At 54.0% G+C, this 17851-nt stretch overlaps 1 protein-coding gene across 1 annotated transcript in view; it reads left to right on the forward strand.

The window, feature by feature from the left end:
* Positions 1-17851, forward strand: part of DNAAF5 (dynein axonemal assembly factor 5) — a 62388-nt gene that overhangs the window by 32509 nt on the left and 12028 nt on the right. The window contains exons 7-11 of the mRNA XM_054494874.2: positions 3406-3549; positions 5482-5650; positions 11815-11962; positions 15359-15509; positions 16323-16479. Coding sequence (XP_054350849.1) covers positions 3406-3549; positions 5482-5650; positions 11815-11962; positions 15359-15509; positions 16323-16479 — 769 coding nt within the window. The remainder of the gene's footprint in view (positions 1-3405; positions 3550-5481; positions 5651-11814; positions 11963-15358; positions 15510-16322; positions 16480-17851) is intronic.

Below are 17851 nucleotides of genomic sequence, written 5' to 3' on the forward strand. Positions count from 1 at the left end.
ACCGCACCTGGCCCCATTTTACTCCTTAACAGACTTAAATTTTTGGCAAGAAAGGCTGAACGTACTCAGGTCTCAGTCAGAATCAGGCCCGCGGCTCTGTGCTCTTCCCGCGGTCGGCCAGGCTTTGTGTCATGTCATTTGGGAAGTCGATTATGTTTCCCACAGCTATTCTCCAGTAGCTATGAGAACAGGTTGAAAATGTCTTTCAAGAACAAACCGAAATTGTTTTCAAAGCCCGTGTTTAAACAGAGAAGTCCATGAAAATGTATTCTAAACTGAGCCTGGCGTCACTCCCTGCCCTGGGGTTCACAGGAAATCTGGCTTTAGCAGTAGGTACTTCCAGGTGTCTCGGGCCCAGTAGGGCCCCTGGAGCTCGACGGATGGGAACTGGAGTCTCCTGGGAAGGAGTTTAGGACAGGTGCCTAGAGTGAGGAAATGGGTAACTCACCGATTCGCTTCTCACGCAGGGAAACCAGCAGTTCTGGGATGCCATTGCCGTTGTTGAAATAGGAATCTCTTGTGCTTTTCTGAATTAAAAACTTTTGCAATCTTAGATAACATTGTTTTAGAAAACAGTGTTTGAAATATTCAGTATTTCAAAAAATACTGAGAATTATTTCCTGCTGTATCTTTTTTCTTTTTCATTCTGTGTGTGTGCGTTGTATGTAGGCAGACACTGAAAATTGTCTGGTCAAATATAGAGAAATCTATAAATATGAAGTCTTGTCACTTCCTCAGAGACGGTGCCGCGTTCGAGGCAGGAGGGTGGCGCTGGCTGCAAAGGATGCCTGATTCCCCGTTTGTTCCTGTGCTTGGGGGTGTGGTCAGCCAGGAGGGGCTGTGTCTTCTAAACGCGCCTGCCTTTTGATTTTAACCAAAGAGATGATAGTTCCTAAAATGTACATGACAGGTCATTCTAGAAACTAGCCAGATAGTGTCCTCAGAAGTCAGCCAGTTAGTACAGGCCTTAGAGAAATTGGGCTGTGGGAAAAATCAGGAATGGAATAAAAACAAATCTGTGGCTTCTGTGGGAGTTGGGGCCATGACAGGGCCACACAGCTCCGCCAGCTCCAAGACAGACAGGGCCACGCGGCTCCACCAGCTGTGAGGTAGACGGGGCTACACAGCTCCGCCAGCTCCAAGCAGGGCCACGCGGCTCCACCAGCTCTGAGGTAGACGGGGCCACACGGCTCCTCCAGCTCCAAGGTAGACAGGGCCACACAGCTCCTCCAGCTCTGAGGTAGACGGGGCCACACAGCTCCTCCAGCTCCAAGGTAGACGGGGCTACACAGCTCCACCAGCTCCGAGGTAGACAGGGCCACATAGCTCCTCCAGCTCTGAGGTAGACGGGGCCACGCGGCTCCACCAGCTCCGAGGTAGACAGGGCCACACAGCTCCTCCAGCTCCAAGGTAGACGGGGCCACACAGCTCCTCCAGCTCCAAGGTAGACGGGGCCACACAGCTCCTCCAGCTCCAAGGTAGACAGGGCCACGCGGCAAGGTAGACAGGGCCACGCGGCTCCACCAGCTCCGAGGTAGACGGGGCCACGCGGCTCCACCAGCTCCGAGGTAGACAGGGCCACACAGCTCCTCCAGCTCCAAGGTAGACGGGGCCACACAGCTCCTCCAGCTCCAAGGTAGACGGGGCCACACAGCTCCTCCAGCTCCAAGGTAGACAGGGCCACGCGGCAAGGTAGACAGGGCCACGCGGCTCCACCAGCTCCGAGGTAGACGGGGCCACGCGGCTCCGCCAGCTCCAAGGTAGACGGGGCCATGCAGCTCTGTGTCTTCTGTGGGTCAGGGCGGGGCCGGGGTGCGAGGACAGAACGCTGCTGTAGTAGTGGGAGTGTTTTGTTTAGTCTTTCATGATTTACATCAGTGGGGATCCCATGAGGCTTAGAGTTTTAGAACTGATTAGGAAATTTAGAAGCAACCCATTGTCTAGCCAAATAATTACCAAACTTTTTTGAACTCGCACCCCCATTAGTAAAAACAGTTTTTAAGCATAGGCCTCCAATATATGTACACTGTTGATAAATCACGTGTTTAAATTACATGGCCACTGTCCTAACTCACTCTGTACTTTATGAAACATACATAAAATAGACATTAGAGGGACGTTATAAAAAGTAAATACAGGCCAGGCGTGGTGGTTCTTATCTATAATCCCAGCATTTTGGGAGGCCACGGCAGGAGGATCACTTAAGGCTAGGAGTTTGAGACTGCAGTTAGCCGCAATTGCACCACTGCACTCGAGCCTGGGTGACAGAACAAGACCCTGTCTCTAAAAGATAAGTTAAAATTTATTTAGAAAAAAATAAGCATACGCAAAGCCTTAGGAATTCCTGGGTCCAGCACACGCCTGCTGTGTTGCGGGCTTCAGAGCCTGGCTGATTCACAGTGGATGAGGCTGGAGCCAGGAGGGGAAGTCATTCAGTCAGCGCAGCCTTAGGTGCAGAGCTGAGACTACACCTCCCCATCAATCAGGAAACACTTTAAACCATAGAATTTTATTTGTCTTTCTTAAAACTTGGTGTTATAGAAATATCCAACAGCAGAGCGAAGGTCTGCCAGCTTCATTGCTGACCAGCCCTTTGCATTCATGTTCTGCCTGCCTGGGGCCACTTTTCTTTTTAACTTTGGAGGGCGCTGAGAACTTGAGCGTGTTGTAAAGCAGATAATGCAATGCGCCGTCGTTTCCCTCACAGGTACCGTGGTGTGCGTCACTAATGCAGCTTCTTGACCACATAGCTCAAGTGCCTGTTCACATTTCACAAAATAAGCACAGATTCCTGAGCTCCCAGTCTGTGTTCAGTTTCCCCGTCAACAAGCACGCCCTTTTATGGTTGACGTGCCGGCACCCTACATCCAGCGCCTGGGGGCTCTCCCTGCAAGGGCTCTCCCATATGCCCGCTGCCCCTCGTGAGCCGTAGACTAGGAGCCCCGGGCGGGCTGTGTCAGCCCTGGCACTGGGGCTGGAGCTGCAGCCCTGTATTAGTCCATTCTCATGGGGCCGGAGCTGGAGTCCTGTATTGATCCATTCTCGTGTCCTAATAAAAACCTACCAGAGACTGGGTAATCTATAAAGAAAAAGAGGCTTAATGGACTCAAAGTTCCACATGGCTGTGGAGGCCTCACAATCATGGCGGAAGGCAAAGGAGGAGCAAAGTCACGGCAGGCGAGAGAGAGTGTGCAGGGGAACTGCCCTTTATACAAACATCAGATCTCGTGAGGCTTACTATCATGAGAACAGCACGGGAAAGACCCACCCCCAGGATTCAGTTCCCTCCCACAGGGTCCCTCCCCGGCCACGTGGGGATTATGGGAGCTACAGTTCAAGATGGGATTCAGGTGGGGACACGACCGAATTGTACCAAGCTCTGACGGTGCCGCCGGTCTCTTCCAGGACCTCTACCTGGAGCGCCTGCTGCTCTGTGTGCAGGCCCTGGTGTCTGTGTGTCGTGAGGACTGTGGCGCGGCCAGCCTGCAGCTCATGGACGTGCTGCTGACAATAGTAGCCCTCGCAGGTGCCACTGGCCTGAGGGACAAGGTAAGACTGACGGCGGCGGCTGCTGCTTGACCTAGTGGAGCTCACAGCTGGAAGGCATCTCTAAGTGAGGTGAACTGTCTCCCACGCATCCCCTCTGTGCTTGAGCCCCAGGCCTCAAACATGTCTGACCAGCAAAGACCAGGGATTGAAAACCTTGCGGGTGAGTCCCCAGGCAACCGCCTTTGGGGCAGCCCTCCAGCTGCCAGTGTATTCTGGCATCAGGGAGTGGAGACAGCTGTTTAATGTTAGGGTCTACAGCAAAGAAGCAAACAAGAAATAAGACATAACCTTTAAACCTGCGCACTTGAGTGGGGTTTAATAGTGCACATGTCGCTGGGCGCGGAGGCTCACACCTGTAATCCCAGCACTTTGGGAGGCCGAGGCGGGCGGATCACCTGAGGTCAGGAGTTTGAGACCAGCCTGACCAACATGGTGAAACCCCGTCTCTACTAAAAATACAAAAAATTAGCCAGGTGTGGTGGCGGGCGCCTGTAGTCCCAGCTACTCAGGAGGCTGAGGCAGGAAAATCGCTTGAACCGGGGAAGCAGAGGTTGCAGTGAGCCAAGATGGTGCCATTGCACTCCAGCCTGGGCTGAGCAACAGAGCAAGACTCCGTCAAAAAAAAAAAAAAAAAGTGCATGCGTATGTGTGACTGAGTCGAGAGAAGATACCGCGATTTCCCGCTCTCATTGCAGTGCGCGTTCAGAAGTACTTCTCGCCCACGGGCTCCCTGTTTATGCCCAACAATCATCTTTTCTCTTCAGTGGAGTCTCGCTCTGTCACCCAGGCTGGAGTGCAATGGCGCGATCTCAGCTCACTGCAACTTCCGCCTCCCGGGTTCAAGTGACTCTCCTGCCTCAGCCTCCTGAGTAGCCGGGATTACAGGCGCCCGCCACCACACCCGGCTATTGTTTATATTTTTAATAGAGACAAGGTTTTGCCATGTTGGCCAGGTTGGTCTCAAGCTCCTGACCGCAGGTGATTCACCTGCCTCAGCCTCCCGAAGGGCTGGGATCACAGGCATGAGCCACTGCACCTGGCCATTATGCCCAGAAATCTTCTAACCCCAACCTCCTCATGGGCTCCTAGGGCCCCTGGAGGCCCCAGTGTCTGTCTGCCTCTCTGGAAGCTGAGACTTAGTTCCTCCTCCCGTTCTGTCTGTGGACAGCCCCTCTCGGCAGGTTCTCTCTCTGGGAGATTCACGGCCTGAATGTACCACGGGGAACCTGGTGTGGAGGAGGCTGCTGCTCTCCCCTTCCTTCTTGGGGCCTCTTTAAAAACAAGCTTCCCAAGGGGCGTGTGTCTCAGCAGACGCTGTCACTGTTAGGGCCTGAGGTACCAGCAAAAGCAAAGTCTTTGCTGGTCATGGGGGAGGACGCCAGGCAGCCCCAGATTCAGACTCCAGGCTTGGGGCAGTGGCCACCGGGGACCCTCAGCCCTTCCTCTGTTCGTAAGCCCCCAAGGAGAGCAGCCAGCTAAAAGTAAAAGGTGGCCAAGGTTATCATCTCTGTCTGCCCAGTTACTTTTACCTGGAGGTCTGGTCTGCTGGGCTTAACTCTTTAAGCCACTTGCCCGCCACTCTCTGCCCCTCACCGCCTCAGAGGAGCCCTGCCTGCCCAGGCGGACACCTAGCATCTGTGTAAACCCCAGGACCACCTGTGCTGTGTGCATTCCAGTGTGCACAGTGCCTGCTTCATGATTCGCTGCAGAGATGGCGTTGGTGTGAACGGGATCAGGGTCTCGCCCTGCACCCTCGGCTCTCGCTCTCCTGCACCCTGGGCGGGGCTCCCTGTGGCAGCCTCCTTCCCAGTTATCCTAGCAGGCCCGGCCTGTGTGGTTCTTACGCGTGAGGGGGATAGTGAGTCCCAGCAGGCAGGCAGGCTTGAGCCCTGAGTGTTGGAATTGTCTCAGTCTCTGACTTGTAACCTCCAGGCACAGGAGACGATGGACTCACTGGCCATGGTGGAGGGTGTCAGCGGCTGCCAGGACCTCTACCACAAGCACATCGGTCCCCTCCTGGAGCGGGTGACTGCGTCGCACCTCGACTGGACCGCACACTCGCCAGAGCTCCTGCAGTTCAGTGTCATCGTCGCGCAGTCAGGTGAGCCGTCCCGACAGCTGGCGAGCCGTGCGTGGCCCCGCTCGGGCTACACACCTGCTCCCCCAGGTGCTCAGCAGGTACTAGCGCCGACCAGCTGAGCTGTGGTTCACTGAAGCGTGTTTTTAAAAGTACCCAGTAGTCACTCTTGCTGTGGAGAACCAGCATTTTAAGGAGCATCGTATTGAAGACTGTGGGACGCAGCTCTTCCACTTGGCCTGGGCACACGCTTTCATGTGAAACCTTCCAAGTGTGGTTTTCCATGGTCTGTTTTGTAGCCTGGCTTCTTAAATACAACTGGATTTTGTTGCAGAATCTAGATGTCTAGCCGCATGGGTGCTGTGTGTGTGACATGGGGGCCTTAGCCCCAGCCCCTCTGAGACCAGCATTTCTGTGGTTCTCCTTGAGCCTGCGGATCAGCCACTTTTCCTGGGATGGACAGTGTGGCCCGGCGGGGCTTCAGCGCGGGGCAAGATCCGCTGCAGAACCCTAAGGAGGCATCCGTTCAGTGGCCATAGTGCCCTGGGACACACAGCCCACGCTGCTCCATGGGCCATGAACTCGCCACGGCAGCTTTTCCTCGTTTGCCTCCCCGGCTCTCCCACTCCCGTGTGCAGCTCCAAGTGCCCCCGCCTCCTGTTGGATGTGTGCACCAGGGCGGTCGTGCTCTGCATCTGAGGACGCTAAGATCGTTCTTATGCAATCTCTGTGCCTGGTAGGGACTCACCTTTTTTTTCCTGAGACTTGGAAAAATATCCAAAATTGTTCTTTGTCAGCTGCATTCAAAACTGTTTCCAAATTAGAAAAGAAAATACTGGCTGGGCATGGTGGCTCTCGCCTGTAATCCCAGCACTTTGGGAGGCTGAAGTGGGAGGATCACTTGAGCTCGGGAGTTCGAGACCAGCCTGGCCAACGTGGCAAGACCTCATCTCTACAAAAAGATGAAGAAAAAAACCGCACATGTACCTCTGAATCTAAAATTTAAAAATAAATAAAATACAGTTAGCCAGGCGTGGTGGTACGCACCTGTGGCCCCAGCTACTCAGGAAGCTGAAGTGGGAGGATCCCTGGAGCCCAGGAGTTCGAGGCTTCAGTGAGCTGTGACTGCACCACTGCACTCCAGCCTGGGCAACAGAGCAAGGCCCTGTCTCTAAAACAAAAAAAAAAAGCAAAGCTGGCGATTGCTGACATGCACTCGGGGCGTTGAACACTCTATGCCAGACGCTGCTCTGCAAGCCTTACAGCCGTCAGCTCATCTGCCCTCATAGCCGGCCTGTGTGGTGGGAACTGTGACCCCGTTTCACAGACAAGGAGGCAGAGCACAGAGAACTCCCGAGGCAGTGACTCCAGAGCCTCCCTCAGCCCCTCTCCCACGGGCCTCTTGGATGGGGGCCCAGGGTGTTCCATTTCAGATTTCTACTGAGTGTTACTCCTAACCACCTCCTGCACCGAATTACTCCAGCCTTCACCTCACAGTCCAGAAAACTGGGCACACAGACCCCGAGAGACTCGGCTTGCAGTGAAGCCAGGACTCGCATTTACTGCAGCTCTGGTGGCTTCTCCACCATCTGCTCTTCCTCTTTGCAGAAGCATTTCTTATGGTGTTGGCGGAACTGATTGGCAGCTTGGAACACGCATCTCTTTGGGCCCACATCTCCTGTCATTTGCTGAAAGGCAGGAAGACTGCAGTGTGCCGTTCAGTGTCAAGAGCTGGGTATAAAACTGTGTGGCTTTTTTTGTTTTTTGTTTTTTGAGACGGTCTCACACTGTCACCCAGGCTCGAGTGCAGTGGTACGATCACAGCTCACTGTAGCCTCAAACTTCTGCGATCAAGTGAAGTGATTTTTCTGCCTTAGCCTCCTAAGTAGATGGGATTGTAGGCACATGCCACCTAGCTACTTTCGTATTTTTTTCTAGAAATGGGGTCATATATGCTGCCAGACTAGTCTTGAACTGCTGTGCTCAAGCCATCCTCCTGCCTCAGCCTCCTGAGTAGCTGGGAACACAGGCACTCACCACCATGCCTGGCTAATTTTTGTATTTTTTGTAGACATGGGGTCTCTTTATTTTGCCCAGGCTAATCTCAAACTCCTAGGCTCGAACAATCTTCGCACCTCAGCCTCCCAAAGTGCTGGGATTACAGGCATGAGCCACTACACCTGGTTTAAAACTGCATTTCCCAATGATTATTTTCTCTGAGCCCCATCTGAGTGCACACATGTGTGGTGCTCTCGGGAATCGGGGGCACAGCCTCAAATATAATACAATATTTCCAACATCATGTCCTTGGGAATACAGATGATTTTTATTTTATTCTTTATTTTTTTCTATGTTTTTCTAAGCTTTCTCTAATGAGCATGCACTACTGTAATAAACAGAAGACAAAAGGATTAAAACAATTTTTTAATAGGAGAAATTTTTAAATTTCTCATTTACAAAAGTTCTATGGGAAGATACCTTTTAAATTTTAATTATTTTAAACATACAGAAAGGGATAATTTCTAAACTTTGAGAGGATGGGGGATCTACAAAGATGTTGATTTGACTATATACATTTGAACCAAAATAAAAGGAACATAGACTTAGGAAAATATTTGCAGTAAGGATGACAGTGTGAGATCTTTGTTACATAATTGACATAAAATGACACAAAATGAGAACAAAAACATTAAGAGTTGGGCACGGTGGCTCAGGCCTATAATCTCAGCAGTCTGAGTCCATAACCGAGCAGCCTGTTGTGATGATAGAGGCTGAGGCAAGGAGGCTCACGTGAGCCCAGGAGTTGAGGCTTCAGGGAGCTGTGATTGTACCACTGCACTCCAGCCCAGACAACAGAGAGAGACCATGATTCCAAAAAACAAAAAGCATTAACTCCCAAACAAACAGGCAAAATATCCACATTTTATAAAAAAGAATTGATACAACTAATAAGCAAATAGAGCGGGAACTATCCAGCTCTTCTAGTCATGAGGAAATATGAATTAAAGACTGTAGGGTCCTGCTGGGCGTGGTGGCTCACGCCTGTAATCCCAGCACTTTGGGAGGCCGAGGCGGGCAGATCCCGAGGTCAGGAGATCGAGACCATCCTGGCTAACACAGTGAAACCCCGTCTCTACTAAAAATACAAAAAATTAGCTGGGTGTGGTGGCGGGCGCTTGTGGTCCCAGCTACTCGGGAGGCTGAGGCAGGAGAATGGCATGAACCCTGGAGGCGGGGCTTGCAGTGAGCCGAGATTGTGCCACTGCCCTCCAGCCTGGGCGACACAGCGAGACTCCGTCTCAAAAAAAAAAAAAAAAAGACTGTAGGGTCCCATTTCTTCATTTATCCAATTAAGCGAAATAAACAGCTGCTGCCCAGGGTGGCTGAGCTGGGAGTGCCAAGGTGCTTTTGGAAAGCCGTGGGATGGTGCGCATCTGGAATTGCCAATGTCTTCACTCCTTTCATCCAGCAATCACATTCATGAGAATCTATCCTTCCAATTCTAACTATGGAAAAAGCTATGCACCCAAAAATATGCATCGGGGCATAATTTAATAGCAGAAATTGGAAGTGACCCAAATACCTCATACGAAGTTAAATATATAATGATATTTCCATAGAAGAAATGCTCTGGTAACCATTAAAAACAATTATCCTAAGCCTTTATAGCAAAATGGGAAGACAGGTGTGGTGTGATATGGAGGGAAAGTGAAGCCAGTGCAGAAGTGTCCGTGCTGCAAGCAGGAGCTCGCGCTGGGAGGGCAGACACGTGATCCGGGCGGAAGTGTCCGTGCTGCAAGTAGGAGCGCTAGTGTGAGGGTGGACACGTGGCCCCGGGCGGAAGTGTCCGCCAGCAGGAGCGCTAGTGCTTGGAAGGCAGACACGTGGTCCGGACGGAAGTGTCCGTGCTGCGAGCAGGAGCTCGCGCTGGGAGGGCAGACACGTGGTCCAGTGGGAGTGTCCGTGCCGCGAGCAGGAGCTCGCGCTGGGAGGGCAGACACGTGGTCCGGACGGAAGTGTACGTGCTGCGAGCAGGAGCTCGCGCTGGGAGGGCAGACACGTGGTCCAGTGGGAATGTCCGTGCCGCGAGCAGGAGCGCTAGTGCTGGGAGGGCAGACACGTGGCCCGGGCGGAAGTGGCCGCGCCTACCTGGAGCAGGAGCGCTAGTGCTGGGAGGGCAGACACATAGACCGGGCGGAAGTGTCCACACCTACCTCGAGCAGGAGCGCTAGTGCTGGGAGGGCAGACGCGTGCCCTGGGCGGAAGTGTCCATGCTGCGAGCAGGGACGTTAGTGCTGGGAGGGCAGACGCGTGGCCCAGGCGGAAGTGTCCGTGCTGCAACCAGGAGAGCTCATGCTGGGAAGGCAGATGGGTGGCCCGGGCGGAAGTGTCAGTGCTGCAAGCAGGAGCGCTCATGCTGGGAAGGCAGACACGTGGCCCAGGCGTCAGGTTTGAACATTCTTGACAGCAAGTGGCCCACCCCTCAGCGTGCTGCTTCTTTCCCATCTCAGGAGTTGGAGGTGACCTGTGGACATTTGGCTGTTTTCTTTTTATTTTTAAGCCAGAAACTCTGTCTTGTTTCTAGTTTAAGATGTAGAGAGGGTGAAACAGTCAGAAACTGGGTCAGAAGCAGCGTGGTTCTTGTGGCAGGGCGGCATTTGGCCCGAGACTCCTGCTCTGGCGGGAGGCTCAAGTCAGGCGTCCCAGCAGCTTCGATGCAACTCCTCCTGCCCGGCTGCGTGGGGAGGCTCTCCAAGACACCAGCTGGTCTCACCGCGAGGCCTGAGCGAGGCCTGACTTCGAACCAGAGCAGCGAGTACATTGCGTCTCCGCGTGGCAAGGGCAGGTGGGGGTCTCAGTCCGCTACCGAGCAGCCTGCTCTGATGACTGGCGGCGCTAGGGAGAAGGCTCACATCGCGGGGTCCCCAGCGACAGCTCAAGGTGACGCACAGATGCTTGGATAAGCCAGTGGACGTTCCCTCTACACTGGCCTGGGGCCAGAGCGCCTCCCTCTGTGGTCCCAACCCAGTCCCCACCCTGAGCCTTCAGCTCCTGGGCCTGCAGGCTGAGCCTGGCAGGAGACACTGCGGGGACCCGCAGAGCTGTCTTTGCCCTGTCATTCATGGAGACTTACAGGGAGGCGGGGCGGCCCTACTGCAGTGGGGACCCCTTGGGGTGTAGGATGCACAGTGCAGGTGCCCACTGGAGAGCAGCCAGGGTGCAGGAGCTTGGCCCTGAGTGTGGGCGGGGTGAGGGCTGCAACGCTGAGAGGCAGATATTAAACAACTTTCACTAAAACAATTGATTTTGGTTGTCATTTCAACTATTGCTTGATTTTAATTTTTCAAAAAAACTTAGAAAAGTTTAAGAAAAATGGAAGGTTTTGTTTTTGAGACAGAGTTTTGCTCTTGTTGCCCAGGCTGGAGTGCAATAGTGCGATCTCAGCTCACCGCAACTTCCGCCTCACGGGTTCAAGCAGTCAAGCAGCTGGGATTACAGGCGCCCACCACCACGCCCAGCTAATTTTGTATTTTTAGTAGAGATGGGGTTTTCTCCATGTTGGTCAGGCTGGTCTCGAACTCCCGACCTCAGGTGGTCCACCCATCTTGGCTTTCTAATGTGCTGGAATTACAGGCGTGAGCCACCACGTCCAGGTTTGGTTTTGTTTTGGTTTTTGTTTTTTTGAGACAGAGTCTCACTTTGTCACCCAGGCTGGAGTGCAGTGGCACGATCTCGGCTCACTGCAACCTCCACCTCCCAGGTTCAAGTGATTCTCCTGCCTCAGCCTCCCAAGTAGATGGGACTACAGGTACGCGCCACCATGCTAGGGTAATTTTTGTATTTTTAGTGGAGATGGGGTTTCACCATGTTGACCAGGCTGGTCTCAAACTCCGGACCTCAGGTGATCCTCCCTCCTTGGCCTCCCAAAGTGCTGGGATTATAGGCATGAGCCACCATGCCTGGCCAAATAGAAGGTTTTCATATGGAAAAGCGTGATTTTGGGGGGTTAAAATTTTCTGCAGCTTTTCTGTGATAATCACCTTACTGATTCAAAAAGAGGAAGCGGGGAGGTGGTGGCCGATAGTGCCCTCTCCCAGGTGGGAGCGCCCGAGCCTGGGCCTGTGCTGGATGGGGCTGCCTCCCGTCTCCTGAGGGCCGTGCACAGAAGCCTCTGTTGTGTCTTGCAGGCCCTGCCCTAGGACAAGCCCTGCCCCACGTCGTGCCCACGCTCAGGGCCTGTCTTCAGCCCTCCCGAGACCCGCAGATGCGCCTGAAGCTGTTCTCCATCTTGTCCACTGTGCTGCTCAGAGCCGCGGACACCATCAACTCCCAGGGGTAGGTCCGGGCTCTGCCTCTGCACGGCCCCTAGCTGGGGCCTGGGCCAGGAGTCCCCATCTCCCTCCCCAACAGCTCACTGAGCAAGGGGGTCCCCACCTCCCTCCCCCACGCCGACTCTGAGGTGGGCCGGGGGTCCCCACCTCCCTCCCCCACAGCTCTCTGGGCGAGGGTTCCCCACACCAAGTCTGAGGTGGGCGTATGCAGTGACCCCTGAGCTTGACTGGCCCGGAAGCAGCTCGTCCGTCCTCACTGGGTAAACACAAGCTCTCAGCTGGGAATGCACAGAGAAGCACTAAGTCAAAGTCATCAGCGTGTGGTCATTAAAATTCCAGTGAATGAAAAAGTTTTAGGGAACATTAACTGTTAATGGCTTATGTATTAGCTGTTCTCTGTTTTAAAAGCTTTTGGGCACTTTTCAAACCTAACAAAGAACTGATTGAATTACCATTGATGGTCAAAGTAGTAGAAATACCTCTCTGTTATCTAAGAGAACTTTTAGGCGGCATTAAGACCCCGAGGGCCTAGGGCCTCCAGGTGTACGGCTTTGAAGTAAGGGCAAGAAGCATGGGTGCCCTCTAGGAGCGCTGGGAGGGGCAGTGGAGGAAGAGGCCCCGCCCAGGTGCCGCTGCTGAGGTAGCTCTTAGGGCCCTGCCGCTTACTTTGTTCAGAGCAAAAGGTGCCATCAGCTGGGTCCTACCCCCGCCTGTGTGGCTGGATCTGGGCTGCATCAGCACTGGGACCCGCCCCGGCAGCACATCTGTCAAAGCGGAAAGCAGTTCACACACCGGATCCTCAGGTGGAAAAAATCCAGGCGTTCAGACTTTTCTCCTCCATGGCCCTCATCTCTGCTCTCGGGCCTCAGCCCGCCTGTCGTACTGCAGGAAATTTTGTTTCCTGTTTGTCTTCAAAGACTTCAGGGCTTAGAACGGACCATAGAAAGATACGAACTGAGAGCCGGGGCAGCCTTCCAGCTTGCAGGCTGATATTTGTGTAGATACCACGCAGATAACACAGCAGGGTCCAGGCCCTTCCCTCTGGAGCTCACACTCGGCTGTATTTTGGGAGGAACCGCTGGGCAGGTTCGGCCCAGGAACAGTTAACTCTGTGGAGCACAGTTTCCACATCTGGGCTGAATTCCCAAAGAAAGTGCGCTTAACAACGTCTTATGGAAGGCAGTTGGTGTCAGGAGAAGTAAAGTGTTCAAATGGCAGTGATTTTAATGAACTTATTAGCTATTTTAATAGGAAAGATTTTTTTTATCCGTTTGGTTTTTATTTTTAGAATCATGGAATAGCGAGTTGGCTCTGCTGAAGTAGGAATGGTGGGTGGGGAGTCGCCGCTGACCGTCGTCTGCGCAGAGCACCTTCCCGCTGCCTGCAGCTGTGAGCACCGGCTGTACGCAGGTCCCTGCTGTGCGGGTGCCCAAGAGGGCTGAGGGCCGCATCTGCCATGGTGTCTCCATTTTGGACACCGTGAATCATGAGAGGTTCTCAGGGCTGTGCCTCCCACAGGCTTTCTGTGTCTCACCTGGGACACTCAGGACTAGTTGTGTTTAGGTTTTCTTAAAATTCTGTGGTAATCGCATTGTAGAGCATCCCTAATCCAAACTTCAGAAATCCAAAATGCTCCAGTGAGTATTTCATTTGAGCGTCATGTCAGTGCTCAGAAATGGTCAGACCCTGGAGCACTTTGGATTCTGGAGTGAAGGGTACTCAGCCTGCGTCTGACAGAAGCTCCAGAGAAGTGGCTGCAAGTTCAGGGCAAGAGGCTCCTGGCTTTGAGGCTGCACCATTTCTGGGAGTCGAGCCCCATAGTGGACCTCGAGTCCCTCTGTAATAGGGATGTGCTCAGGCAGGGAACCCAGAGCACCAGCCGCTGGGCCCCTTGCTCCCCGGCTCCGCAGCGTCTTTGGGTCCTATGGGCCTGGCTGTGCCCAGCCCTGGTGCCCATGGACTGTAGTGTCTTGGGGTCCTGCAGGCCTGGCTGTGCCTGGCCTTGGTGCCCGTGGACTGTAGCATCTTGGGGCCCTGCAGGCCTGGCTGTACCCGGCCCCAGTGCATGGTGGCAGGTGCCTGTGATCCCAGCTACTCAGGAGGCTGAGGCAGGAGAATCACTTGAACCTGGGAGGCAGAGGTTGCAGTGAGCGGAGATTGTGCCACTGCACTCCAGCCTGGGCAGCAAGAGCGAAACTTTGTCTCAAAAAAAAGGAACGTGCCTCGTTCAGTGGTTCGATGGTGGTTCTGACGGACGCCCAGAAGTTCTGATGGAGCTTCTGTCAGACACAGGCTGAGCATCCTTCACCCCAAAATTAAAAAAAAAAAAAAAAAATTTAAAAAAAACCCAAGCACTCCTAGGTGGCGCCCGTGTGGCACGCCTGGCCCATACTTGGACCCCGCACCCTGAAGGCCAGGACTTCCAGGCCATTTCGTGTGGTCACCGTGGAGCAGGCGCTGGGTTCGTTCATTCCAGAGAGCCCTCTTGCAAGTCACGGTGACGAAAATGGCAGCTCTGCTTAAAAACGAACACACGCCGGAAACCTTGCTGAACGCGTGTAAATCACACTACACCAACGTCACTTTCCACATCTGCTCATCTACCTGGCTGGTCCCAACATGGCCCCTGCCAGGAGCAAGCCAGTGGCACCTCCAGAAGAGGAAGGGACGCTGTGCAGGCTTCACGGACGTTGGAGTGCCGCGGGCTGTGGAGCTGGTCTTGGAGACCAGAGCCACCTTTGAAACATACTGTGGCGTTGGGATGTCACTAATGAGTGTGTCATTTTGCTTTGGGTTTGTCTTGGTGGCACTTTGACCTGACTGGTCACCATCAGAACCAAGTCGCCGACGGGGTGGGAACTGCCCGTCTCTCTGAGCTGTGGCCCTTGGGTCCCTGGGACCGCGCCTGTGGCCCTCCCATCCCGCCTCTGTGAAGCCGCAGCGACTGTCCTTGCTGGACGGAGGGTTCTGTGGCTGGAGAGACTTGTCCTTTTTCTGGGGGAGGGATGCAGATGGAAAAGGGCTCACTGGGTGCTGCCGACACCACCGCACCTGCCCTTGCCCAGGCGTCAATCAGGCCTCCTTTTGGAGCTAGGAGCGGCGAGAGGCTGAAAGTGCACCCTCGGCCCAGGGCCTCTGGCTCTCTGGAGAACACGACCTACGCGGGCCGCAGGAGACGCCAGGGGCACAGGCACCGCTGTCTCCCGGGTGGGGTTGGGCCTGGAGGAACCTCCCAATTCGCACTGAGAAGCGGCTCCTGAGAGGAGGAGGGGTCTCGTGTTTTGGGGTCGAGTTCGTTTTCCTGTTTGGCTCCCCCTCAGCCCCATTCATCCCCAGACTGAAACGTTCCATCCGAGCGCCTGTCCAGCCTCCTCATCCGCCCTCTCCGCTCTGGTTCCAGGCAGTTTGCCAGCTACCTCGAGACGGTGACAAAGGACATCCTGGCCCCCAGTCTGCAGTGGCACGCGGGGAGGACAGCCGCGGCCATCCGCACGGCTGCCGTGTCCTGCCTCTGGGCGCTCACCAGCAGCGAGGTCCTGTCGGCAAAGCAGGTACGGGGCCCCGTGCGTGCTCGGTGGACGCCGGCCGGGGACTGCACAGGCTTCCTGGCGCCCGGCAGAGCTCCCGCAGCAGGAACTTGGGCAGGCAGCAGCTGCGCCTCCGCCTGGGGCCGGTACCCCAAGAGGCTCTCCCCACACTGGCGGCGGAAGGGCAGGAGCCGGCGACCGGGCTGCGGTTCAGACAGCAGGCGGGAGAGCGGGAGCCAGGCCGCGGGCCCAGCCAGCCCGCTCGTGCTGCGGGTTTTGCAGCCGCTCATGAGCGTGCGGTTTCTCGGGTTTGCGGCCCAATGCTGGCTACAAGACCAGGAGGTGAATCCCAGGATCCAGGCCAGAGGACAGGCCTGGGCTTTCCGCATCGTTTCTATGAACACCTCCAGCTGGTACCAAGTGTCAGAGAACAGACACTGATGCCCGCCCGCGTCCTGGTCGCCGCCCGGCGGGAAGGCGCAGCCCCGGGCGCCCGTGCAGCATCAGCGCCACCTCCTGGTGCGCACAGGGTGGTGCGGTCGGTGCTCCCGCTGAAAGCCCCACGGCAGTGGGGCCCAGGCGAGCCATTAATTACCCTGGTTTAGGGTTAGTGCCTCACCCAGGAGTTGTGAACAGTGTGCGTATTTTCTAAAAATCAAGTAAGCAAGTTAAAAATTGCTCAAAATCTAAATTTTACAATGAAGATTCAAGCCTACTTTTTAGGTAAAGGTTTCAAGCCCCGTAAGCCCTTCCAGGCAGGAGTGCACCGATGGTGAGCCCCCCCACCCCCACTCCGGGACAGATGTGAATCACGTCGTATGTGTTTGCTGATTGCAGATACGGGACGTGCAGGAAACACTGATGCCTCAGGTCCTGACCACTCTGGAGGAGGATTCGCAGATGACGCGACTGATCTCGTGCCGTATTATCAACACGTTCTTAAAAACCTCAGGCGGCATGACGGATCCAGAGAAACTCATCAAGATTTATCCTGGTAGGACATTTATGTTGTTCACAGCCTGTGTGTATACAGTCGGCCCTCCGTATCCCTGGGTTCCGTTTGCATCCGTGGAGTCACCCAACCTCGGATCAAAACTATCTGGGGCTGGGTGTGGTGGCTCACACCTGTAAATCCAGCACTTTAGGCAGGAGGGTTGCTTGAGCCCAGGAATTTGAGACCAGCCTGGGCAACATAGTGATACCCCCATCTCAACAAAAAATTTAAAAATTAGCCGGGGCTGGTGGCACACACCTGTAGTCCCAGCTACTCAGGAAGCTGAGGCAGGAGGATGGCTTGAGCCCAGCCTGGGCAACAGACCAAAACCTTGTCTTTAAAAGTAGATATGTGTGTGTGTGTGTGTATATATGTATGGCTACATGTATACATGTTTGTGCATTTATACATACAAATACAAATTTGTATGTACATTTGCATATATAAATATGTACGTATTGGGGGGCAGAATTCCACAGTTCCAAAAAGCAAAGCTAGAATTTGTTGAGCACCAAGTACAACGTTGAACCCGCATGAAGAAAGCATCGTGTACACGTCGCGTTCGGCCTTAAAACAACGTTGGACCCACATGAAGGAAGCGTCGTGTGGATGTTGCGTTCGGCCTTAAAACAACGTTGGACCCGCATGAAGGAAGCGTCGTGTGGATGTTGTATTTGGCATTAAACATAATCTAGAGACAATTTAAGGTGTGCCAGAAGATGTGCGTGGGTCATGTGCAAATACTATGCCTTTTTTTATCAGAGACTTGAGCATTTGAGGATTTTGGTATCCTGGAGGGAGAGGATTCCTGGAACCAAACCCCACAGATACCAAATGATGACTGTATTTAAATTTGATGGTGGTTTGTTTTACAGAAAAAAACAGAAAACGTGGCAGGGCACAGTGGCTCACGCCTGTAATCCCAGCACTTTGGGGAGGCTGAGGCGGGTGGATCACAAAGTCAAGAGATGGAAACCATCCTGGCCAAAATGGTGACCCCATCTCTACTAAAAATAAAAAAATTAGCTGGACGTGGTGGCGCGCGCCTGTGGTCCCAGCTACTCAGGAGGCTGAGGCAAGAGAATCGCTTGAACTCAGGAGGTGGAGGTTGCAGTGAGCCAAGATCGTATCATTGCACTCCAGCCTAGGTGACAGAGCCAGACTCCGTCTCAAAAAAAAAAAGAAAATGCTCCTCTTTGACTTCTGTTCAAGTTGGTACTATGAGAACAAACAGCAATGACAGATGAAATACCACAAATTAAATGGCACAGCAAGGAGCAAGGCAGAGGTCTCCAAACCAGCACTGGGTGGGGGTAACAAGGCTCAGCTTCCACGCGGCCGGGAGTGGGGCCCTTAAGGGTTGCAGGGTCCC

This window comes from Pongo pygmaeus, chromosome 6 (genome assembly GCF_028885625.2).
Source record: "Pongo pygmaeus isolate AG05252 chromosome 6, NHGRI_mPonPyg2-v2.0_pri, whole genome shotgun sequence".
NCBI lineage: Eukaryota > Metazoa > Chordata > Mammalia > Primates > Hominidae > Pongo > Pongo pygmaeus.